The sequence below is a fragment of the Pistacia vera genome, unplaced genomic scaffold (genome assembly GCF_008641045.1).
Source record: "Pistacia vera cultivar Batoury unplaced genomic scaffold, PisVer_v2 Contig866, whole genome shotgun sequence".
Taxonomy (NCBI): Eukaryota; Viridiplantae; Streptophyta; class Magnoliopsida; order Sapindales; family Anacardiaceae; genus Pistacia; species Pistacia vera.
The window spans coordinates 90,887-115,446 of record NW_022196741.1 but is presented as its reverse complement, the minus strand read 5'-3'; the positions used below and the strand labels follow the sequence as shown (position 1 = coordinate 115,446).

Below are 24,560 nucleotides of genomic sequence, written 5' to 3'. Positions count from 1 at the left end.
CTCTTAAACGAACTGATCACCACTTCAACTAGGGCCATTACTTCACACCATTTTGAAAGTGAAAATGGGGTTTATCCTGTCTAACTTCTGGCTGTTGTTCTATAAGATCATAAGGCCTCAGGCAATTCCTTAGCCCATCTGCCTTTAAGGGCATCAGACTTCTTTTTTGTGGTTTGCTTGATTACTTTGTTTACAGCCTTTACTTGGTTGTTGACTTGAGGCCGGTAAATAGCGGCAAAGCTTTTCTTGATATCAAGCCTTTCGTAGAAAGATTTGAAGTCCTTACAATTGAACCGCTTCCCATTATCAGTCATTATAGTATGAGGAATTTCGAATCTATAAATTATATTTTTGTAGACAAAATCCTTCAGTTTGTTTGATATGATGGTAGCCAAAGGCTCAGCTTCTACCCACTTGGTGAAGTAGTCTACTGCATCTATTGCGAACTTAACACCCTTTTTTTCTTGAGGCAAAGGGTCTATCAAATCGATTCCCCAAATTGCAAATGACCATGGGCTTGTCAGAGTTGTTAACTCCTAGAGTGGAACTCGCAGAACATTTGCAAATCTCGGGCATTTGTTGCACCTGCGCACATAGTTTGCTGCCTCTTCAAAGACTATTGACTAGTAATAACCCTGGCGAAGCACCTTGTAGTCTAGAGATCTACCCTCGCATGGTTTCCACAAATGCCTTCATGGATCTTTCTCAAGACATATTCTGCATCCCTGTGATCAACACACCGCAAGAGCAGCGAATTATACCCATGCTTATATAGTTTCTCATTGATGAACGTGTATCGAGCTGACTTTGCTCGGAGTGTATTCTACCTTCGGGCACTGTTCCATCTTTTAGGTAAGCAATTATCGCATCCATCCAGTTGTATCTCTGCCCTGTTACTAAGATTGATTCTTGTGAAGCGAGGATGTTGGGACTTGGGAGAAATTTGATAGGTATTGTATCAGTCTTTTCTTGACTCATTGCCGAAGCTAGGCAGGCTAGAGTGTCGGCTACTGAATTCTTCTCTCTCGAGATCTGAAGAACAGTGAAAGATTTGAACTGCTTGAGCTTAGATTTTACCTGCCGGAGATAGGATACTATTCTGTCCTCCTTAGCTTGATATTCCCCAAAAATCTAGCGGATCACGAGCTGAGAGTCATTGTAGATTTTATCAACTCTATCCCCATTTCTCTGGTAAGGCGGATCTCCGTGAGCATTGCTTCATACTCTGCCTCGTTGTTCGAGGCAACGAACCCGAATATGACTGCAGCTCGGATAAGGTTTCCTTCAAGACTTTCGAGCAAGAGCCCAACTCCTGCTCTCTTCTCATTTGATGACCTATCTACATACAAAGTCCACTGCTATAGATTGTCAAGCTTTGGTTTCTCTAGTTCGCTTGCTTCTGAAGTGTCTGCTTCTGGCGAGCTTAGTTCACCTTCGGGCTAATAGGAGAACTTCGAAATAAAGTTTTCCAAAGCTTGCCCCTTTCTTGTTGTTCTCGAGATGTACTTGATATTATGCTGACTTATCTGCATGGTCCACTGAATCAATCTACCTGATGCCTCGGTGTTAGAGTCATGAAAGTGACTCTATTTCGTTGATAAAAAGATCCCATATGTAATTGAATTGAAGTTATATTGAGACAATTAAGAGAAATTATGAATTTATGTACAAAAACCATATTTTGAGATTTTCTTACTAATTTAGCATATTTGGGATGAATTTGGAAATGGTGTGAGTTGATATTAGGTTGTGGTTTATGGATTAGGAGTGATTTTGTCTCATTTATGCTGTTTAGGGGGTAAACTGTCATATTTATAAGGGTTGATTTTGTCACTTTTCAATTGTGTAGGGACCAAAGTGATATTGTTTTAGTTTGTCTATAAAAAGAAGATGAAAAGTCGTGTACAGGGGAGGTTGTTCACCCAGTTTTTCAGTGAGCTTCGATGACCATTCGTCTCCCTCCGATGATGATTTATCTCCCCATGCATCGATCTTCATCAGCCACCGCAAGCCACCACCGCGAATCACGAAAATGCCGTGACATTTCATCTTCCCGCCGTCGCGACTTTTCGTCTTCCAGGCGAGATTTCGCCATTTTCTGGCGATGATTTGGCTCCCTAGGACCTGATCTCCCTTCCCACGGTCGGATCTACACTTCCCAAGCTTCAGCCGCCGCGAAAACCGCCTGAATCCGCTACTTTGCTGCCTCGACTCTTCATCTTCCAGCCCAGATCCTGCTTATTTCTGACGACTTCTCACCTTCCTAGGACCTGATCTAAACTCCCCATCACCAGAGCTTTCCATCGGTAACTTCGGATCCCATTTCTGCCACCGTTTTTCGGAAGACCCGTCGAAAAATTAATGTTTTTTGGCGAGTGCAGCTATTCGTATTTCGGGCTGTCCGTTGGTCGTTTTCGCCCCTTCTTCACATCATATCGCTGTCGGTTACCTCATCTCCGCCATGATCAACTCCGTTTCCACCGTTTCAGCCTCCGTCATCACCACCATGAGCGGCTGAGTTCCCGGTTGTCTGTTACAGTGTAGGCGAGATCGAGATTGACTTCATTGATCTCTTCATCAGCTCTCGACTAGTTGGATGAGCCCGAATGTTGGATATTTGGTTAAGTTTCTTGTATTCAGATTATATTTGTTTTCGTTTCAGTTTGTTTGCGATGCTTTGATATTATTCTGATGCTCGACGTGTTGAATTGATAATGTCCATTGAGAACGTTTGTTGATATATAACTTTTCGCATAATTGAATGTCGGTTTGAGATTATTGAATGTTGATTATGACTTTAAATTACTTCGGTACTGATTGCAATCAAGTTGTAGTAGCGTTTAATATCATTTCTACTAGGAATGCATTTGTCGTGTAATTAGTTGATTGGATGATACAGGTTGATAGGTTGTACTTGTTAACGTTGTACCAACTAATGGTGTTTAAGGATTTAGCGTTTTTCGGTTAGTCGATGATAGTCTTTAACCAATCAATTTGTAACTAAGACGACGGGGAGACATGATAGATTATACCTAGCTTGCCGGAAGCCATTCTGTTGATTTGCCTATCCCCTTAAGATTAGGAAATTGAAGAGCGAGGAGAGGAATTGTGAGAGTTGGTCTTGAGTCAAACCAAACCCGTAGCAACAACGCTTTTAATATTGTGTTTTAGTTAGCAATTTATTTAATGCTTTTAATTTCCTACAAGTAATTAGTTTCCTTAGTTTTAATCAATCATTTTGCCAATTTCTCTTTCGTTAACTCAAATATATATTAGGTTGTTAGTCTTGCTCTCTGTGGATTCGACCCTGCTTATCGCAACTATGGTATTTAGGTTTAATTTTATGACCGTGACGACTGGTCTAACACTCGTGTTTCTACATTATCTTTCTCAGTGAAAAATTCGTCAACATATGTATGGAGTGCGCTTAAAAATTGGGCTGCAGCTTCCGAGCAGCGATGACCAGTACATATGTGAGCTTCTCCATCTCGGGGTATCTTGTCTCAGCGTTGAGCAACCTCTTGCTCACATAATACACCGGCCATTGTACTCCTCCCTCTTCGTATATCAAAGTCGCACTAATCACGAACTTAGATACCGATGAACACATAAGCAAAGGCTCACCCTAGATGGGCTTTGACAGTAGAGGGAGTTGCCCCAAGTACTTCTTTAGTTCTTGGAATGCTTTCTCGCACTCTTCTGTCTATTTGAATCATTTATTTCCCTTCAGGGTTTTGAATAAGTGTAGACACCTGTTTGTAGCTTGGGAGATGAACCTACTAAGTGTGGCCACACGCCTTATCAAGCTTTGAACTTGCTTTATGCTGGTCGAGCTCTTCATGTTCAAGAAAGCTTGAATCTTGTATGTGTTGGCTTCAACACCTTGTTAATTAGCAAAGAAACCCATAAATTTTCTCTCGAGCTACTCTGAAAGCACACTTCAGATGGTTGAGTCTCATTCTGTATTTTCTAAGGATGTCTAACATTTCCCCTAGGTGCTTAATGTGACTTTCGACGATCTTTGATTTGACGAGCATGTCATCGATGTACACCTTTATTGTCCCAATTTCCTCGGGGAATATTTTGTTCACCAAATGCTGATAGGTTGCTCTAGTGTTCTTCAAGCTAAATGACATTACCTTATAACAGTAAATACCCCGGTCAGTAATAAATAAGGTGTGTTCTTCATTGGGCTGATACATCAGGATTTGGTTGTATCCCAAGTATACATCCATGAAGCTTAGTGCTGTGTTCCTGACTATTGCATCTACTGATTGGTCGATCCGGGGTAGCGGAAAGCTGTCTTTAGGACATGCTTTGTTCAGATCTGTGAAGTTGATACAAGTTCGCCACTTGTTATTTGACTTTTTCACCAAGACCAGGTTGACGAGCCAATCTAAGTATTTCACTTCCCTAATGAAGTTGATGTTCAGAAGTGTTAGAGTCAAGAAAGTGACTCTATTTTGTTGATAAAAATACCCCATGTGTGATTAATTGAAGTATATTGAGATAATTAAAGAATTTATGAATTTATTCACGAAAATCGCTTCCTAATATTTTTCTTATGAATTTAACGTGTTTGGAATGATTTTGGAAAGGATATGAGTTGATATTAGGTTGTGGTTTATGGATTAGGGGTGATTTTGTCTCATTTATGCTGTTTAGGGGGTAAATTGTCACATTTATAAGGGCTGATTTTGTCACGTTTCAATCATGCAGGGACCAAAGTGATATTTTGCATTTTATTCTATAAAAGAAGATGAAAAGTCGCGTTAATGTGGAGGCTGTTCACCCAGTTTTTCGACGAGCTCCAGTGACCCTTCGTCTCCCTTCGGCGACGATCCATCTCCCCATGCACCGATTTTCATCAGCCACCGCAAATTGCCACCGAAAATCACGGAAATGTCGCGACGTTTCGTCTTCCACCACCGCGACCTTTCGCCTTCCAGGCCAGATTTTGCCGTTTTCCAGCGATGTTTTAGCTCCCCAAGACTTGATCTTCATTCCCCACGGTTGGATCTAGCATTTCCAAGCTTCAGCCGCCGCGAAAACCGCCGGAATCCGCTACTTTGCCACCGCGCCTCTTCATCTTCCAGCCCAGATCTTGCTCATTTCCGGCGACTTCTCACCTCCCCAGGACCTGATCTAAACTCCCCATCACCAGAGCTTTCTATCGGTACCTTCGGATCCCATTTTCACCACCGTTTTTCGAAAGACCTATTGAAAAATTAACGTTTTCTGACGAGTGCAGCTGTTCGTATTTCGGGCTGTCCGTTGGTCATTTTCGCCCCTTCTTCGCATCATATCGCTCTCAGTTACCTCCTCTCCACCATGATCAGCTCCGTTTCCATTGTTTCAGCCTCCGTCATCACCACCATGAGCAGCTGAGTTCCCGGTTGTCTGTTACGGTGTAGGCGAGATCGAGATTGACTCAATTAATCTCTTCATCAGCTCTCGACTAGTTGGATGAGCCCGAATGTTGGATATTTGGTTAAGTTTCTTTTATTCAGATTATATTTGTTTTTGTTTCAGTTTGTTTGCGATGCTTTAATATTATTCTGATGCTCGACGTGTTGAATTGATAATGTCCATTGAGAACGTTTATTGATATATAACTTTTCGCATAATTGAATGTCGGTTTGAGATTATTGAATGTTGATTATGACTTTAAATTGCTTCGGTACTAATTGCAATCAAGTTGTAATAACGTTTAATATCATTTCTACTAGGAATGCATTTATTGTGTAATTAGTTGATTGGATGATACAGGTTGATAGGCTGTACTTGTTAACGTTGTACCAACTAGTGGTGTTTAAGGGTTTAGCATTTTTCGGTTTGTCAATGATAGTCTTTAACCAATCAATCTGTAACTAAGACGATGGGGAGACAGGATAGATTATGCCTAGATTGCCGGGAGATATTTCTATTGATTTGCCTAGCCTTGTAAGATTAGGAAATTGAAGAGCGAGGAGAGGAATTGTTAGAGTTGGTCTTGAGTCAAACCGAACCCGTAGCGACAACGCTTTTAATATTGTGTTTTAGTTAGCAATTTATTTGATGCTTTTTAATTTCCTGCAAGTAATTAGTTTCCTTAGTTTTAATCAATCATTCTACCAATTTCTCTTTCATTAACTCAAATATACATTAGGTCGTTAGTCTTGCTCTCTGTGGATTTGACCCTGCTTACCGCTAGCTACGGTACTTAGGTTTAATTTTGTAACCGTGACGAACGGTCTAACAAGAAGCTTGTCAACTTCATCTTTGAGTGCTTTGGACCGCTCTGCATCCATAGATCTTCTTTTCTATCTAATTGGTTGAGCTGTCAGGTCAACATTTAATTTATGACACATTACCTTGAGGTTGACCCCTCCATATCCGCATGTACCCAAGCGAACACGTCAAGGTTTTTCTTTAGAAACCCTACCAAATTGTTTGCTAGTTCGTCGCTCAAACAGCTGCCAATTTTCAGCACCCGCTGACAGATACTTCTCATAGCTCTTCTGTTGGCCTCGCTGTGGGCTCTTCTTTGTGGATGCAAGGATCTACAGTGTCTTTTAGAGGCCCAGGGTTTGGTTTGGACTCAGCGATGACCAGTTCTTGGGAGCAACCACTTTAATGCAACATGAATGGCACGGTTGTAACATTCTCGAGATTCTTTCCTATAGCTCCTGATTGTTGCGACCCTATCTGGAGTTAGGAATCTCATTGCTTGGCAATGTATTGAGGAGATTGCACTCAGATCATCCAGGATTGGTCTTCCAAGAATGACATTGTAAGTAGTCAGGCAATCTCTCACTAAGAATTCTACCATCACCATCCTGATCTTGGGTTCTGCCTCTACGGTCACGAGCAGGTCGATTGTTCCCTTGGGGACTAGGCTACCCCTGGTAAATCCATGGAGCGGCGATGGACACGCCTTTAGGTGTCGCTCTGTGAACCTTATTTCTCGAAAAACTCCTAAAAAAATGATGTTTGTTGTACTGCCATAATTGACCATCACCCTGAGTACTCGGACATTGTCGATCCTAGTTGCGATTACGATCGCATCATGATTGTGGTGAAGAGATTCTTCATACTGTTCCACGATGAATCTTATCACCTTGCTCTCTTGCCTGGGCCGTTTTGGCAACTTCTATTCATAACTCATTACTCGAGGGATCGAGTCTATCCTGGCCTCGCTTGCATATTGCTCACGAGAGTGCCTTGAGCTCTTTGCAATGTCGAGACCCCTATAGATCATGCCTACTAGGGCTTCGTTGTTGGCCAAGGCTTGCTGAATTTGATTATTCTGCTCGCCTGTACTTTTGCGAGCTGGTGCCTCCTTGACAAATTCTTTTAGGTGGCCCCTTCAGATCAGATCTTCGTGACATCCTTTAAAGCTCGGTACTTATTGGTGTTGTGCCCAATGTCCTAGTGATATCGACAATATTTCTGATGATCTCTTATGCCCAAAGCCCCCTCATCCTTTTTGGAGCGGGCAGTCTCTTAGCTTCACTGGAAACTTCATATATATGAGCTATGTCTTGAGTGAAGAGGGTGTACTCTGTATATCATGGAAAAGGTTGCATTTCCCAGCGATTCTCTGTTTTCTACCTCTTTTGGAACTGGTTCTAGTCCTTGTCGTTATGGTCTTGGTCCCTCCGTTTATCTGCTAGGTAATCTTGTTGCCTGTCTAGGGCTCTTCGTGGCAAGATTCTAGCTAGGGCCGCTAGCAACCTTTCTACTTGCTGATGTTTAACAACCATTTGATAGAGTTTCGTCAAGCTCACATGGTCTTCACTTTGGAGCTCTTTCCATAGGTTTGTTTATGGCCTGATACCTGCAATTAGCAAAGTCCGGATTGACTCTTCAGGTGCATCTGCGACCTTTGCTTGCTCATTTTGGAATCTTGTCAAATACGAGGTCAGTGTTTTGTCCTTTCCTAACGAATATTGCTCAGATAGCTGAGCGGCATTGCGAATTGTCTCCTTGCTTGGAATTACTGTAGGTACAGCAAGGAGAACTATTGCCAATAACTAATTGAGTTCGCCTTGAGCCTCTTGTACCACTTCTTGGCATCTCCTACCAATGTGACTATAAAACAGCAGCATTTTGCTAGGTCACAGACCTGGTGTAGCTCCATCAAGTCGTTGAAAGAGTCAAAGTGGTCTCTATGATCTCATTTCCCGTCGAACTTGCTTTCTGTCGCCCTGAACCCCTGGGATGCAAGGCCTGACGAACTTCGTCCATGAATGGAGAGCTCACTATTTCTTCCACCGCATTGTTCTGGCGGGCTCTTAGATCGTCGAGCATTCATTGCACCCGATCTAAGTCTTCATTATGGGGATTGCCCTGGTTGGCCCTATTCAACCTTACCTTGAGTAGGTAAGTTTGCAGATCTGTTGCTTGAGAGCCCCCTCCATTGAACGCATTGATGCGCGAGGTTGAGTCATGATGGCTGGGCTAGTAGGTGTTATCATACTCATTAGTGTATTGCTCGATATGTTAGTTAAAATCGAAACGTCGATCATTGCCAGATTGACGCACATGACTCATCTCGCGAGCTTGCGAGGTCTTAGTCTGCCTTTAGCATGGGTTAAAACTGGCACACTGAGGTTAGGGATCTCGTCGAGCAGGTCGAGTATCCCTCTAGCGACCATTATCTTCATCCTCCCTTATGGGTTGTTTGCCCGGTCATCGCCTAAGGTTAGTTTGCCCGCGGGACTCTCGTTCATGGATGGAATGTGCCTGGCGGTGCCAGGATCGTCGATCGTTCCTCAGTGTCGATGAACCAAATTGGTCACTAACTGAATTCTGACTTGTTGGGGCGACATCGGTGAAGTACGGTCGGTCAAGGTCTTGGGGGGCCGGTTGCTAGTTTCTCAACGCAACCACGTTTTGTTACACTGCCTGTGCAACCATTGTTCTGATCATCTCCACCAGTTGACCATTCTTGGGATTCGACATCCCTGCCCCTTGCTGGTTTGCAACCTGCTACATCAGTGACACTGGTGGTCAACACCCAACGACATCTTGATGCACCTTCTAGTGGGTGGTTTCCATGTTATCGTGGTTTTCGATAGTGATTTTTGATCTTGTACGAACCATTGTAGGCCTTGAGTAATCGGGTCACTGAGATTTTTTGTCGGAAGTTCTGAAATTTGGCAGAGGCCCTCCTTCTAGTGCCAAAATGTTGATACAAGATTTTGCACCAACTAGAGCGATCTGATTGACCTTGAAGGAATCGGAACCGATGTGTGCGTGATTACAGGTAACCAGCAATGTAATGAATCAAAAGTAGTAAAGTAAATGACACAAAGAGTTTTTAAAGTGGTTTGGCAAGTTAATACTCTTGAGCCTACGTCCACTGTTTTTGTATTTGCTGTGAAGCTTAGAATAATAATCTTAGAACAATTTGCTAACCCTTTTCTCATCATTGGAAGCGGTTTATACACAGATTTTGTACAAAGAAAAGAGCGAAAAATAAAGGGATTACAATTAAGATTGAAATACAACTCTGATATTCTTGCGGTTGAGCGTTGAGATTATGCCAAAATTAATGTCGATTTGATCCCTTCCAAGATATCCGAGATCTGAGGTTATCTGTGAACTAGTTGAACAACTGTCAAGATTGGTCGCGATTAACTTATGTTGGGGTCGAGCTACATCTCGACGATCTTATGTTGGATTGGACAATCGATTGAGTCGAGCTAATTCTGAATCGGGCTACAACCTCGCTGATCTCTAACTTCTCCGAGCTTGATGGAAAAATCACACACAACACAAGTAAACTCTTGTATATTACTATCCAAATCTTGACTTTGAGATACTACAACTACTTTTACGACAAATATTACATAATAATATCTTAAAATATAAATTGAAGTATTAGTAAAATCCCATACATAATGAATGAACAAGTTGGTCGATGGTTCCCACGTTACATGAGGTTGCTTAATTGCCACAAACATGTCTAACATATTATATGAAATTCAAGGTGACCGTTTTAATGAATAATATTAATTTAATTTAATTTCAATGATACAATATGGACTTATTTGCCTTAATTCATGAAGAAGATTAAATTAAATTTAAAAATTACTAAATATATATTTTAAAAGCCTTAAGGGGAGGCCGAAGGCAATTGCCTCAGTTGCCATGCCCTTGAACAGGTGGAATTGCCCAATACATTGCTGTCATCAACGTTTGCCTTTTGACCGTAACGTCTACTTATTTACATTACATGTGTTAGCCCGCTGGCGCTCCGACTCCACTTATAAACAGAAACCTCACTTACAGACAAACTTATCTTTCTTCAACACCCATTTTTATGGTCTCAACTCTCAAAACATCAATGGATTTATCTTTAACAGTCGTTATCCTTTTCTTCTCGCCCTTCTTCTTGTTACTTTCATCTGAAGCCTGTAATGCAGTTGAGAAAGAAGCATTACTCCATTTCAAACATCAAATCATTTCTGATCCGTCTAATCTATTGCTGTCATGGAATATTTCCTCCGATTGTTGCACTGATTGGGAAGGTGTATCCTGTGATTCCTCAAAAAGAGTCGTTAATGTCTCGCGTCCAGGCCTTCTTTCTGAGAGCGACTTCATTGTGGACACTTACATGACGGGAACTCTATCTCCTTTTCTGGGAAATTTATCCAATCTTCAATTGCTAGACTTGAGCGATCTCAAGGAGTTGAAGGGTCTAATACCACCAGAATTTGGCAAGTTATCTCATCTTACGCATCTCTTTCTTAATTCCAACAAACTTAAAGGTTCAATACCAATGACCTTCAAGTACCTTCTTCGACTGGAGAAGCTCTATCTTGATGATAATTATTTATCCGGCGGTGTTCCTGCTTCTCTTATTGGAACTCTGACATCACTCTCTGAGTTGGGTCTATCTGGGAATCAATTATCTGCCTCCATTCCAAATACTATTGGCAAGCTGGAAATGTTGACTAAACTTGATGTTCATGGGAACAAATTCTCTGGAAGTATTCCAGCTGGAATTGGTGAACTCAGTAACCTGAATTATCTTGATTTGTCTGCGAATAAATTAACAGGAAGCATTCCACATTCCATTGGTAAACTTTCTTCATTAGTACTTTTATATTTGAATCAAAACCAGATTTCCGGAAGCATTCCTTCTTCAATTTCTGGGCTTATTTCACTTCAGTTCTGCCGGTTATCAGAAAACAAGCTAACGGGAAGTTTACCTGCATCAATCGGCATGCTCTCGAATATCCAAAGACTAATTCTTGAGAACAATAGGCTCACTGGAGAGTTACCAGCAACCATTGGCCGTCTAGCTACACTCACTGATATATTCTTTTCAAACAACCATTTCTCAGGCAAGATTCCTTCAAGTTTTGGCAATTTACAAAACCTTCAAACATTGGATTTGTCAAGAAACCAACTCTCCGGGCCAATTCCTCCTCAGCTAGCTAAAGTGCAAAGGTTACAGTATTTGGATTTGTCATTCAATCCTCTAGGACTTGTTAGCATACCAAAGTGGTTTGCAAAAATGAAATTATTTCGGCTAATGTTGGCAAAGACTGGGATTGAAGGGAAGCTTCCAAGTTGGCTATCTTCATCATCCATATCCATGCTGGACTTATCAAGCAATGGTTTGATAGGTAAATTGCCTCATTGGATTGGGAACATGACCAACCTTTCATTTTTGAATATTTCAAACAATGGCTTTTACTCATCAATCCCCATTGAATTCAAAAACCTTTCACTTCTAATGGACCTCGATCTTCATTCCAACAAGTTTACTGGTCACATGAAGACAATTTTCTCAAAAAAAACCCAGGACCCACTAGGCCATTTTAATTCCATTGATCTTTCTAACAATATGTTCATTGGTCCAATTGATGATAATGTTGGTGAGATCCCTACAATGACTGATATCAAATCTTTGGTTTTATCCCACAATCCACTTGGGGGACCAATACCAAAGTCATTTGGAAAACTGAGTTCATTGCAAGTATTGGAGCTAGAAGGCAATAGTCTTTCCGGGAAGATACCAATTGAGCTTGGTGATGCTAAGGAATTGACAACTATTTTGCTTTCAAAGAACAAGCTAAGTGGAACTAACCCGGAGAATATGATGAATCTGAAAAAACTTCAAAATTTTGACATGTCTAGCAATAGACTGAGTGGCAGGATTCCTCCTCATAAAGCTAATATTCCTGTATCTGCATTCAAAAATAATCCCGGTCTCTGTGGATCTCCGCTTCCCCCTTGTAAATAGCATGTCCATTGTTTGTTCAAACCTTTATGGTTTTCGATCTTGAAAATTAAAAGAAACTTTATGGTTTTCATAAATATTTTAATGTTTCAATTGTTCGATTTTTCTCAACTTTCATGAAAGTCTCAAGTTCCTCATTTACGTTAGAAAATGCTCAATAATTGCGAAGATTTATGGTTGAAAATTTGTACACCCCGCACCTCAGTTCCAATACTGGAGCGTAAGCAAGCACCTATTGACTTGCAGCAACATGTGAGGTAGCTTGTAACATAAGATCACAGCAACATGTGAGGTAGCTTGTAACATAAGATCACACAAATTATATAAAACTTGGATTAAGCCTCGAAAAAGCCCCCATTTCATACATGAACACCCATTATGGTTATGGGATTAGTTCTTTTTTCTCCTCATTTCCACCTAGCTACCACATGCCATTGTTTTCTGTTCATACTTACAATCCTGTTGTTTATAGACATGGGTTCTGAATTTTTATATCATTGAATTTCGGTTAATTTGTATTTTCTGCTTGTTTCTCATACTAAGAATTTAAGAGAGTTGCCTTTTTAACGGCTATAACACTTAAAAAAATCTGACAAAGGCACCTTGGAATATGCTTATGTGAGGATAACTACAGTTGCATCCGAATCAGAGGAATGCTTATTTCTATGATAGATTACATGTTTTAAGACCCAAAAGTTGTTGAATTGGAAGGAAAACTTTGGTTTTTATACTATGAAATTCTAGAAAATTTCAACAATTATCAACACAACTCATCAAACCAAATCCACATGAAGAAATTCTTATTTTCAAGCATTTTTCTATCATAAATAATATTTCAACCAATACAAATCATTATTATTGAATATTTCAATGCATAACACAAAATCTACCGTATTTGATGCAAATATAAAATACTTAAATTATGAAATTAAGTTTTACATAAATTTCAGGCCTTGTTTCAACGTAATCCAATGGACTTGAATGAGAAGTTAGAATTAGTTATTTTTAATGCCAATTAAGCAATTTCTAAACTATCGATTTACTAACAATAATTAAAAGTGTTTAGTAATTTATAAACTAATTAAAGTTTCCCTTGACAGTAAAGCACTAGTGGTCTAGTGGTAGAATAGTACCCTGCCACGGTACAGACCCGGGTTCGATTCCCGGCTGGTGCATGGTTTTTCAACTCTTTTGGAAACTGGGCTTTTTGTTAGGGCTTTCATCCAACTTTTTTGAAAGTAGGCTCTCTGCTCTTGTTAAGGGCTTTCATCCAGTCCTAATTACCATAATCACAGTTTTCTTTTCAGAGTGGGTTATTTAAGTCTCATTAAATTTATTTAAAAAATTAACTTATAAATATATTATATTTTTATTCTAATATTTCTCTATAATTAAACCAAGTCATCGTCTTCTACCCCAGTCAATATTATGATCTTTAAAAGTGTCCCAATGAACCAATTTCAAGGAAAAAAATGAAAACAAATTTCAAGAAAAAAAAATTAAAACATAACGTACAAAACTTCATTGAATTGATCTTATACAGATAAAAAAAAAAAAAAAAAAAAAAAAAAGAACCTTTGACAAATACATTTTCAGAAAAGAAAAGTAAGAGTAAATATAATTTTATGCCCAGCCGCCACCATCTAACCATTCAATAACTATATAAAAACAGAAGATAAAAATTGATTTGAACACATGTTGTACCTTCAGACTTTTTTTTTTTTTTTTTTGTTACCAGGTTTGTCTGGGCTTGCCTCCATCATCTAACCATTCAATAACTGTACAAAAACAAGAAGATACAAATTGTTTTGAACACGTGTTGTACCTCCAGAATTTTTTTTTTTTTTTTGTTACCAGAGGTGTTCGGGCTAGTTTATGTAGTTAAGCTCATCTCGATTAGTCCTCCGACGCTGAACAAGACTTCCAAAACAGGGGAAGTCTTATAGTTCATGGCCAATAATATTAGCAACCGTTCTTGTAATTCGAACCTGAGATCACAGAGGGAGCAAACCCCTTAACCCCAAACCTTTATCACTCGACCAATCCATTGTTGGTTTACCTCCATAATTTCATTCCTTCAAAATATATGGATTAAGCACACATGGATGCCACTAAATTCATATATTTATAGTAAAAACAAACAAAACCAACCAAGATTTGTATTACTTATTCACATATTTAACTGCGATTGTCCCTTTGATATATCATATTCACATGCAAGAGCCCTTCAACTGTAAAAGCAAAACTTTTTGTACGAAAGGTTGTGGCATATGATCATGTAAAAGCAGAACAGCTTGACAGTATGGTAAAAAAAACAACTACATATATTCTGAGTTTCATGATTAAAATTTCAAAATCGATTGCATCTTTCAAGTTAATAAAAATTAAACTTACTCTGAAAGAGAAGGAAAATCCTTGAGTTTAAACATGTTTGCAATGGAGATTGATAGCAAGTGGAGCTGTGGAGGTGTGAAGCTACTGTATTATGTTATGTACTATAGGTAGTAATTAATTGATTACTTTATGTCAAACTCCCTGTAAAAGACGACAAGATATAATGAATTTATTTACATCAATAATACTATACTTACTTTTGCCTTTTTTTTCTTATTTAGGAAATTCTTGTACAGTAACATTAATAATTGATGTATAGTTTCACTAAAGTGGAACCATGGCCATGGCTCAGGCTTTATCTTTAGCTATATTATAAGCTTTTTGTACTTGAATATCCCATAAATTTGGGTTTTTGTCTTTGGTGAAAAAGAATAAACACATGCGACGGGCCAGTGCAGTGTGATGTGCATAAGTCATTCTTCAGTGAAAATGTTTGTATATTTTTAATCTTGACTGTAACTTAACGTCAATCAAACTAAACAAGAAAATCTTCTTCTGCTAATTTGGAATTAATATATATGGATGTTGCTTCTAGTATGAGTTGAAGGTATAAAATTAGATTTGGTTAGTAGATCTCCTAGTTCAGCCTAAAGCAGCTATAATATTTAATTGTTTGACTTTCCACCATTGAAATTGATTACAGTTAACACCTGGAACTGGAAGGGCTTCCTCATGTTTTTAAGTTATAAAAATTTAAACTTAGAATAGTTTATAAGAGTAGAAGTTGAGAGTCGAGAGAATATTATTCCACAATTCTTATTTCATTGATGTAATTAATTGCACAAGCAGCAACAAAGATGGAGTTCCTTGATCTGTTATGCCCTTTCAAGATGGAGCTCGGGAAGAGAGATCAATCTTGTCCTTGAGAGCATAACCGACTTGATCGGTAAAGGAAACATGCGAGCAACCCAAAGAGATCCATTATGAACTTGATCACGAACGAAAAGAAAATCAATTGCAACATGTTTCATTTGTAAATGAAAAAGGGGATTGAAACAGAGTTGAATAGTCCCAATTTTATCACAATAGATCACATGACTAGTAGAGAGTTGGACACCAAGAACTTGTAACAAAGAACACACCCAATTGAGCTCTGCTGGAGTGCCAACAACCAATAAGGTTATACAAGTCTATGAAATCCTAAATAAAATCGAATGCAATAATAAATAAATGTTTAACCCAAAAAGTATAAACTTGTTAATAGTATGATCACGTTATTTTGTTGAGACTCTTTTCAGTTTTTTATACAGTAATTTTCAAAATACAAAAAAAAAAAAAAAAAAAAATCAATCAATCAATCTCGTGTATTTTCTTTTTAATTAATTTTAAAGAACAATCAATTTTTTTGTTCATATAACTCATAATCATTTTAAAAGTAGTAGTTTTCTCTCTCTCTCTCTCTCTCTCTCTCTCTCTCTCTCTTTTCAGAAAACTTGTGAACGTGTCTTTATGTTTATTTCTTGCACAAACAATAATTATATTGGCAACTCATATAATACAATTTGATTAAATAGCAATTCAATTAATTAAGTAATTAATGATATTGTAGTGTCTTCTCCATTATATATATTAATTTGGGACAATATTTTGTTTATTTAGAATCTCTTAGAAGAACAAGAGAGGAGAAGAATAATAGTGGAAAACGATATTGGTGTGTATGGAATAAAATCTTATTTAATAAAGCTTAATTTAAAAAAAGGAATTAGAAATAGTTTTAGTAGGGCTCAAATAACACCAATCTAAATTATGTGACGGCTAAATAACAATACCCATAAAAAAAACACTAGGTGTGTCCAAAAGGTTTTACTTGGGTTCATGTAAGATTTAAGTAGGCTCGCAACAATACTCAACCCAAATTAGCTATAATTCCTTCAATACGCGCCTACACGACCATTCTGCTTTCAACTTGGGTAGTCCGACTAAGAGCTCTAATCTTTTATCATAAAGAAACTCGAACTCTAGAAAACTTGATAAATCTTTTTCCTACTCTTTGACCATTCAAGAGATTCGCACTTAAAAGATTATATTAGATTCTTCTTTACTCTTTTTTATTTTATTTTAAATGGGTTTATACTGGTTAGCCCTGAATTTGTCTATGCAATGAAAAAAGATCATATTATCACCTGCGTGCCTCTCTAAATTTAGAAATAAAGAAGAAAATTAACGCCTATTTAAATAAGTTCATACATTCGACTTAAAGCAAATATACCATCCCAAATACATCAATAATTAAAGTCTCCGATATAATAAATTAGTTATATTTCAACTTGATCATCTTTCAATACTGACGATCAGTGTTAACATCTTTCACTCCTGAAGATGATCCTTGTTGAATTAATCTGAATTTTGTTTTCTAATGAGTTCTTTCTTCTTAAGCTTGATAAATTCAACGAGGCCATTGAGTACAATATCATTGTCACCATGTCTCATCAGTTGCTCCGCCACTTCAGCTGGGGTTACTTGTGTTGTTTCAATTAATTCGTTAATCTCATCAAACATTACGTGATCTTGAATTCCAAGATAGTTACCAGCAAGAACCTTAAACCCATATGGTTTGATATACGTCATGTTAACATGAACGTCCATACGTCCAGGACGCAACAACGCTGCGTCCAGCTTCTCCGGTTGATTTGTAGTGAAGACAATTATCCTTGCATCTCCACAACTCGACCAAATTCCATCAATGAAATTGAGAAACCCAGATAGGGTTACCTATACAAAGATAATAAGCATGATCCACCACAACAAATAAAAGTAACAAACATTAATGATTCTATGAAAGAAAATAGTATATAAACACAAAATATGTATCATTACAAAGTAGGAGTGGAGATGGAGCATAGAGTTAATGGAGTCATATCAAACAAGAAAGCATGCGTCGTAATCAAAACAGAGAATATATTTTGTCAGGAAGATGATGGAGGCATGGATATGAAAATATTATAAAGGATGGTAAAATTCAACAAGATAAGACCATTGCCATGTGATTGCAGTGTCCTCAGTCCTTACTATTCTGATTCCTGAACAAAGCTGTGTGGTTATACTTCAAAGGTGGATTCCATTACACGCAAGGTTTGAGAAAAAAGCAATCTAACAGTCCACAAAGAAATGATTTTCCCATCCCTGGTTCCACCTATCCCATCAACTTTACTGAAACGTGTCAACATCTAGACTTACTTCAGTCTCCATTAAGTGGTCCTCTTCACTGTTCTTTTCCTCCATTGTCAATTGTCGTTTACTCTTTGCTACTGTTTCCTTCCCTGACAACAACTCTTCTTCTTTCATAATCTATACGACAAAATTATCTCAAATTTATTAGACTCCCACTTTATTTTATTTTATTCAGGCTAACTCTATCTCAGCAATTGTTGCTTCCTGTATTTCATGCTACTCTAACCTACTTTTTTTATCATATTATACAAAAAAATAATACGAGTCAAGGAAGACTATACACATAATTTGGGAAATGTTTTCGCTGGATTCTTATTTTTAATGGTTATAAGCATTTTGAATATACATTTACACAATGTTACTTTCATGTTTTTCTTTCTTCGGGTACTATTCAGATTTACATTTGGAATCTAAAGAGATATTATTCTAGACAAGAGTAAAAAGAATGATACAAGTACATTTATTTTCAAAGTAAACTTAATATTAAATATAAAAACATCAGTAACATGCTTTCCACGTTTATATCCATTAACAATTAGATTCTTAATCACTTTACACAATGGGTAGTTCAGAAACTAGATCTTATGCAATAAGTATATATCAGCATATTAATGTTTGAATCAAACAAAAATAAAACCTACATGCAGAGAATATTATTGGATTAATTAATAACACTTTAAGAATGTATGCATCCTTCTTAATTAGTATAGACGTTACTTACAAGCAATATTGAGCAATTAATACGCAAAAAATAGAAACTAACCTGTCTTTGTTGAAGATAATCATCTCCATAGCCTGCAAGTTCAGCTCCAACTCCACCTCTTTGTGACCGATTTTGCAAGTGAATTGTACAATCTATGTCCTCCACCACGATTATGGATCGATTCCCAGTTGAAAGAAGCAATGTTTTAAGCTCCGCATTGCACCTCAACGTACCCAACTCTAAATCATAAACATCACAGTTGAGAAAATTGGCCATTGCTGCGATCAAGCTGGATTTGCCTGTACCCGGTGGTCCATGTAACAAATACCCTCTTTTCCAAACTTTACCTACTTTTCTATAGTAATCTTTCCTCTCCACAAACCTTTGAAGATCATTCAACATGTTTTCCTTCTCCACTGGGTCCATGGCAATTGTATCAAATGTTGCAGGATGGTCGAGGTTCGCTGACACCAATGCATCAGCCCAGTTCCCATAAAGATTTTTGTGATCAACAGTAAAGATCTTTAGTTTCTTTGTCTCTTGTAGTATTCTCACCGCTTCTCTCTCAATATAAGGCAAGTATGAGTCAAAGACGACGTCTTTGTCTTTCTTACGGAAACTAAGCTCCAAAGCCCTTGCCTCTGATCGAGTACCGGGGGTCATATCACGAGAGTTATTCAACCTCCAGGGTTCAAATTCTCTACAAATTAAAACCCACTTCAGTTTAACTCCATTAAACATATCGACCATTTCTTCATGGCTTTCCATGGTCAGTTTAATATTGTATTCTTTCTCAGGCTTGCTCAGTTTGAGTCTGCTAGCTGAAGAAGCGAGTTTGGAGCCCACGTATCTATTGGCAGCCTCGTAGATTTGGTTTTTAGCTAGCCCATCCAGTTCGTCAATGACTATGGTGACATGGGAGGAGCGAGTGTTGAAGATTTTGCAAAAGCGAGAAAGGAAGTAGTGTTGGATATCACTGGGCAAGAAATCTTGGAACACTGATCGAGCTAGCATGACCGTACCAGCAACAGAAGCTGCAGTGGTTAAGATTGTCTTTGCTGTGGCCAGTTTATTTTCAAATGAAGGCGTCGCCATTAGTGGTGTTGGGTTTTGTGTTTGAGAACTTGAGATATTTTGATAATTGATAGTGTTTCAAGAATGCTTTTGTTTATCTCTCTTTGTGAAGATAGATGAAAATCATGAATGTTTTTTTGCAAAAGGATACTCGTGATTTTTAACTCAAATTTGACAGGGAGAATTGCTAAAAACCCATAATGGACTTCCAAAAAAATGAATTGCTGTTAGTAGCAATTAAACTGTGTAAAGGGCTTTTTGGTCATTTTATAAATAATAAAGGAATCCTAGTCCGAACAAAAGAAACCCAGGTAAAATTCGAGTCAGCATCATCTACCATTAGCTGATTAGCATCAGAGTCCACAGAGCATCACCAATTACAAAACGAAACCAAACGAATAAAAAATTTTAAAAAAAAAATGGGTGGAGACGTGGATGGCCAGATCAACCTTAATTTTAGGGTTTGGGCATGAAGTGGACCAAAAGCAAAACTGCATAAGGGTATATTCATCTACTTCTCACCACACAAGTTCATTGCAACTGGATCTATTTTTTCCCCTATTTGGTTCTTAAAAAATAAAGAGATTGCATAGACCTTGAAAATTTGTTCACGAATATGTGTTTGTCTTGTAAGTTTCCTGTTAAAAGAGCCTCCTTTGTCAGTTTTTCGACTTCGGACCATAGGATATGGTTCCAAACATGTGAAAAAGTAAAGTCTAAAAGGAAAAATAATAATAAAATACACTATAATGAAGAGTATGTCCATGGTCTTTTATCCATTATTCTTGGGTTAAGACTTAAGCCCTTCTTTTATTGATATGTATAAAATAAACAGGATCAAGTGGAGTAATAGAAAGGTGCAGGTGCAACTTTAAGTTAGGCTCTGGATTGTGAAATATGGTAGATTAACTGACTCTTAATTAATTACGAACCTTAAACGGTACAACACATAAATGGGAACCAACAACGTAACAACACATGTAAATGTAGTTGCACACCGAGACACATGGGACTGGACACACTGATAGCATCCTTCATGATGCTTACTTTCAATTAATTAAAACATAGTAAAGGATTTTGTCATAAATCATCCAGTTTTTGCGAGGGAAATTGTGACATTGACAAATTCAGTCTTCTCTTTAGCCATGCGATCCGCAACTATTTTACTGTACTTGTTGAAAACTTCATCAATTATTGCTTCACCAAAGTGACTAACAAGCAAAGGTTCAGCCACAGCTCTCATACATTGTGCCACATTGTATCCTCCATCCTGTAACTGTAACTGTAATGCATCACCTCCGTTAAACTCGTCGCTGTATGCATTCCAGTTTACTTCCGTAACCTCAATCCGATCAATCCCGAATGATCCTTCTTTCATAACTTCACATTTTATTTCACTTGGTGATGGTGTATATTGCGGAATGTTGAAGGAATCCACTTTCTTTTCTTCTATAATTCCCTGCATATATAGTTAAATCTCCTATATTATTGCTTGAAAAACTTGTGATTTTGAAGAAGGGTACGTGTTTCTGTTTCTGTACTTACCTCTGATGCCATTTCATTGAGAGCCATAGCCAAAAGTTCCCATATGTAACAACATTCTTTGCTTGAGGGATCGTCGCTCCTTCTTCCCAGAAATGTTAAAACCATACGCCCTCCTGCTACCAATTCTTCTGAACGACACTTTAAAAACACTGAAAAATCTGTTTGGAACTGCTGATAATAAGCTTTAAGCACACATGGTGGACTTGTACTAGCCATGTAAATGTTTCCTTTGTTACTCTCTATCCCTTCTGGGACCTGTTAACATAATTTCATCAGTAAATTCATCACTATTAATTAATAATTATGAACATAATGTTACTGAAAACCACAATATCACCTGAGACAGCCATTGAAGACTATATGAAGAGTGGAAAATATTGACACTCTTGCTAGGGAAAAGCCTGCCATAGAAAGAACCAGGAACCCCTGTGAAGAAACAGGGACCACCACCACCGCCCATCTGTTTTCTGAGTTTTTCTTGAACTCTTGGCAAAGACCTGAAGATGGTGTTAAAATCATTTCCCGGAAGGTCATTGAAGAACACTTGAAATTCCGGTGATTGATTGCCCTGCTTTTTGCAGATATTGCTCACTATTTCGATAAACTCAGATACCACGAGCATAGTGTTTGGTCCTGAAGAACAACCCAAGTCTGCAATAACTAGTTTGGTTGGGAAACTTGTGGAGTAGAGTTTTGTTATGGCTTCCTCTCTGATGGGTTTTGTCATAGATATTACTTTTTTCTGTTCCAAGAAGAAGATCAACGTTATATTTTGTGAAAAACTAGTTATATCGATGCATGTGACATATATTTTGAGTGAATGAGCACTCTTTTGTTCAGCCTCTAGGATTTGCATAATAAAACTGATTGACTTAATTTTGTGGTAAATATGCATGAAGTTAGAGACCTGTTCTTCAGTTATACATCTTCTGATCAAATAATAAAAATGTAAAGTATTATATTATAAATATACCTGAACTAAAGAATTGTTGGCGTAACTTGCTTCTCCCACTCCTCCGTTCATGTGAAGCACTTGAACCACTTCCATGATTTCTGTATATCTCTTCCACTTTCACTCTCTCCTCTCTCTCTCTCTCTCTCTCTCTCTCTCTCTCTCTCTCTCTCTCTCTCTCTTTGTTTCTTCTACTTTCGCTTGTATAAATTCAATACCAGTTACCGTATTTATAGGCAGTTGCTGCTCTCTCCAAATGCTATTATTGTATTAGTATTACTGTGCCTATTCTTTTTTTTTTTTGGGAAATCATCTAATCAAAGTACAGTTACCCCTACATTTCTTCGGTTTTACTTTTATCCGAGCTAAAAATATCTCAAACTAAAATATCAGCGAACTCCTATAATTCTTGAACATTGTCAAAGATTCATTGAACTCATATATCATGCTGCCGTCACGTACTGAATTAAATTGCATTTTGAAAAATAAAAGCTAATTACTTTTGTCCTTTCCATCTTCATGTTGATGTGCGCAATTGACACCCACCGATAACTTTCTCTATGGGAAGATTTTGAAAGTTAAAAATAGGCCAAACAACATGCACCCACCCATAGATTGCTATAAAGACAATTTGATACCCAAAAAGTATGAAAACGTCAATTACCTACCTTCTGTCCAAATATGTTAGTAAAGTTCGTTTAAAGAAGGACAATATGGTAATTTTTATCGAACAAAAAAAATAACATTCTGCATTGGTTACGTGTCCATTTTCTCTCTTTAATATTAATTTTATAAAAATCTTCCTTCTCAATTTTAATTATTTTATTTTTATAACTAATTTTAATTAAAATTCCATCTTCATCTCTCGCTAGAATCACAATCGCTAGAACCAAGACAACAACCAGCAAAAACGACCAGAGCCCCAAAAAAACCTCACTCAAATCACCAAAAGATTCAATGTAAAAAATCCCAAAGAACCACTCTCAAAAACTCAAAAGAGCCAAAACACGCAAGGCACAGAAGGGTTGGGGCAAAACCTCAAACAAGTGGTGTGCCAAAACTTGGAAAATCAATCATCAATGCCAAAACTGATCAGAAATCCCCAAAAATAAAACAAAAACACACAAAAAAACACTCCCAATTAATCTCCAACCATCAATTTTCTATCAAAAACTCTAAAAAACACCAATCAATCCCAATTCAACAAACAACAAAAACCCTAAGAATTCAATCGGCGGTGAAATGTCAGCAAACAGTGATGGTAAAAGTGGGGTTTTTGGAGAGTGCACACCGAAAAAACGATTGGCAGGGAGAGGTAAGGTTTTCGATGACTGAGCTTCCAAAAAATGGGTGCGGAAGTACGACAGCTTTGCAAAAGACCCCCCTTTTTTATTTTTCCCTTTTATAAGAGAGATGAAAAAGATGAAGACAGGAAGAGAGAGAGGAGAGAGGCTTTCAATCTGGCCAACTTCTAGTCCATATTCCGATGCCGGGTTCTTTGCCTAGTGACCGGAGGAAAAAGAGGGAGAAGAAAGGAAAGAAAGAGAAGGGACAGAATAAGAGAAACAGAAGGGGGAGAAGAAGAAGAAAGATAAGAGATTTGGATGGATTTTTTTAATGCAATTTTCTTTTAACTTTTTTTTTATTTTTTTATGCACAAATCCTAAAACATAAAAAGTCAAAATTACCTTACAAAATGATAGAATATCGATAATACCATTTTAGTTAACAGATTTACTAACAGAATTGGACGGAAAGTGGATATTTGTCATTTCAAAACTTTTTGGGTATCAATTTGTCTTTACAGCAAACTCTGGGTAAGTGTAAGTCGTTCCCCCTTAAAAATATCGTTACGAAATCTACCACTACCCGGCCATATGAAAACATGTCGGTGGAATATTTTACCATATACATTATTAAATTGATAAATTATAATGCAACTATAGATTGAGCCCACTAGGATCCTTCAAGCCAACAACTCCATGTGATTCACAACCATTGAGGGACTTTGTTAGAGACATGAAAATGACTCTAGTAAGATGATTAAAATACCTTTGTTGTGATTAAATCAAATTTCTACTGAGACAATTGAAGAAATTTTGGAATTATTAATGGAAAATCACATTTTAATTTTTCCTTACAATTTGTGCATGTTTGGAATGATTTTTGAGTCGATGTTAGGGTGTGATTTATTTATTAGGTTTGAATTTGTCTCATTTACTCTGTTCAGGTGGTAAATTGTCATATTTTTTGGGGTTGATTTTGTAAGTTTTCATTCATGTAGGGACTGCACTAAATTTGCCAGATTTTGTATAAAAGAAGATGAATAGTTCCACAACGAACTAGCCAACCCTCCACCCTCATTCTGGCCACTCTCCACCATTTTCCAGTGAGTTTCAACTACAGTTCACCTCCCAAGAGTGGTGCTTCACCTTCCCTCATCATCTCCTCCATGTTTCCACGCTTTTCCGATGACTGTTCAT

General features: G+C 37.8%; 3 protein-coding genes and 1 non-coding gene across 4 annotated transcripts; 2 read left to right on the top strand and 2 right to left on the bottom strand.

The window, feature by feature from the left end:
• The first annotated feature begins 10,333 nt into the window (after positions 1–10,333).
• LOC116118920 (probable leucine-rich repeat receptor-like protein kinase At1g35710) lies at positions 10,334–12,244 on the top strand. Its single transcript, XM_031404873.1, has one exon. It carries the CDS (start codon positions 10,334–10,336, stop codon positions 12,239–12,241), a length of 1,908 nt encoding a protein of 635 aa, XP_031260733.1. The 3' UTR covers positions 12,242–12,244.
• A 1,098-nt stretch (positions 12,245–13,342) lies between these two features.
• Positions 13,343–13,413, top strand: TRNAG-GCC. Its single transcript has one exon. It is a non-coding gene; the product is annotated as a tRNA-Gly (tRNA).
• Positions 13,414–16,874: 3,461 nt separating this feature from the next.
• Positions 16,875–19,667, bottom strand: LOC116118960 (AAA-ATPase At3g50940-like). Its single transcript, XM_031404917.1, has 2 exons — positions 18,567–19,667; positions 16,875–17,344 (listed from the first exon to the last, which is right to left on the bottom strand). Exons 1-2 carry the CDS (start codon positions 19,599–19,601, stop codon positions 16,967–16,969), a joined length of 1,413 nt encoding a protein of 470 aa, XP_031260777.1. The 5' UTR covers positions 19,602–19,667; the 3' UTR covers positions 16,875–16,966.
• Positions 19,668–20,617: 950 nt separating this feature from the next.
• On the bottom strand, positions 20,618–22,208 carry LOC116118967 (salicylate carboxymethyltransferase-like). Its single transcript, XM_031404925.1, has 4 exons — positions 22,099–22,208; positions 21,463–21,867; positions 21,126–21,380; positions 20,618–21,039 (listed from the first exon to the last, which is right to left on the bottom strand). Exons 1-4 carry the CDS (start codon positions 22,171–22,173, stop codon positions 20,668–20,670), a joined length of 1,107 nt encoding a protein of 368 aa, XP_031260785.1. The 5' UTR covers positions 22,174–22,208; the 3' UTR covers positions 20,618–20,667.
• Positions 22,209–24,560: the final 2,352 nt, after the last annotated feature.

Bases quoted from the DNA above. Each gene is read 5' to 3' on its own strand.
- LOC116118920 (XM_031404873.1), top strand. From the start codon at position 10,334: ATGGATTTATCTTTAACAGTCGTTATCCTTTTCTTCTCGCCCTTCTTC.
- LOC116118960 (XM_031404917.1), bottom strand. From the start codon at position 19,601: ATGGCGACGCCTTCATTTGAAAATAAACTGGCCACAGCAAAGACAATC. The intron at 17,345-18,566 runs GTTAGTTTCTAT...ATCTTTGTATAG, and splicing joins ATTATCTTCAACAAAGACAG to GTAACCCTATCTGGGTTTCT.
- LOC116118967 (XM_031404925.1), bottom strand. From the start codon at position 22,173: ATGGAAGTGGTTCAAGTGCTTCACATGAACGGAGGAGTGGGAGAAGCA. The intron at 21,381-21,462 runs GTGATATTGTGG...TTATGTTAACAG, and splicing joins GTCTTCAATGGCTGTCTCAG to GTCCCAGAAGGGATAGAGAG. The intron at 21,040-21,125 runs GTAAGTACAGAA...CTATATATGCAG, and splicing joins TCAATGAAATGGCATCAGAG to GGAATTATAGAAGAAAAGAA.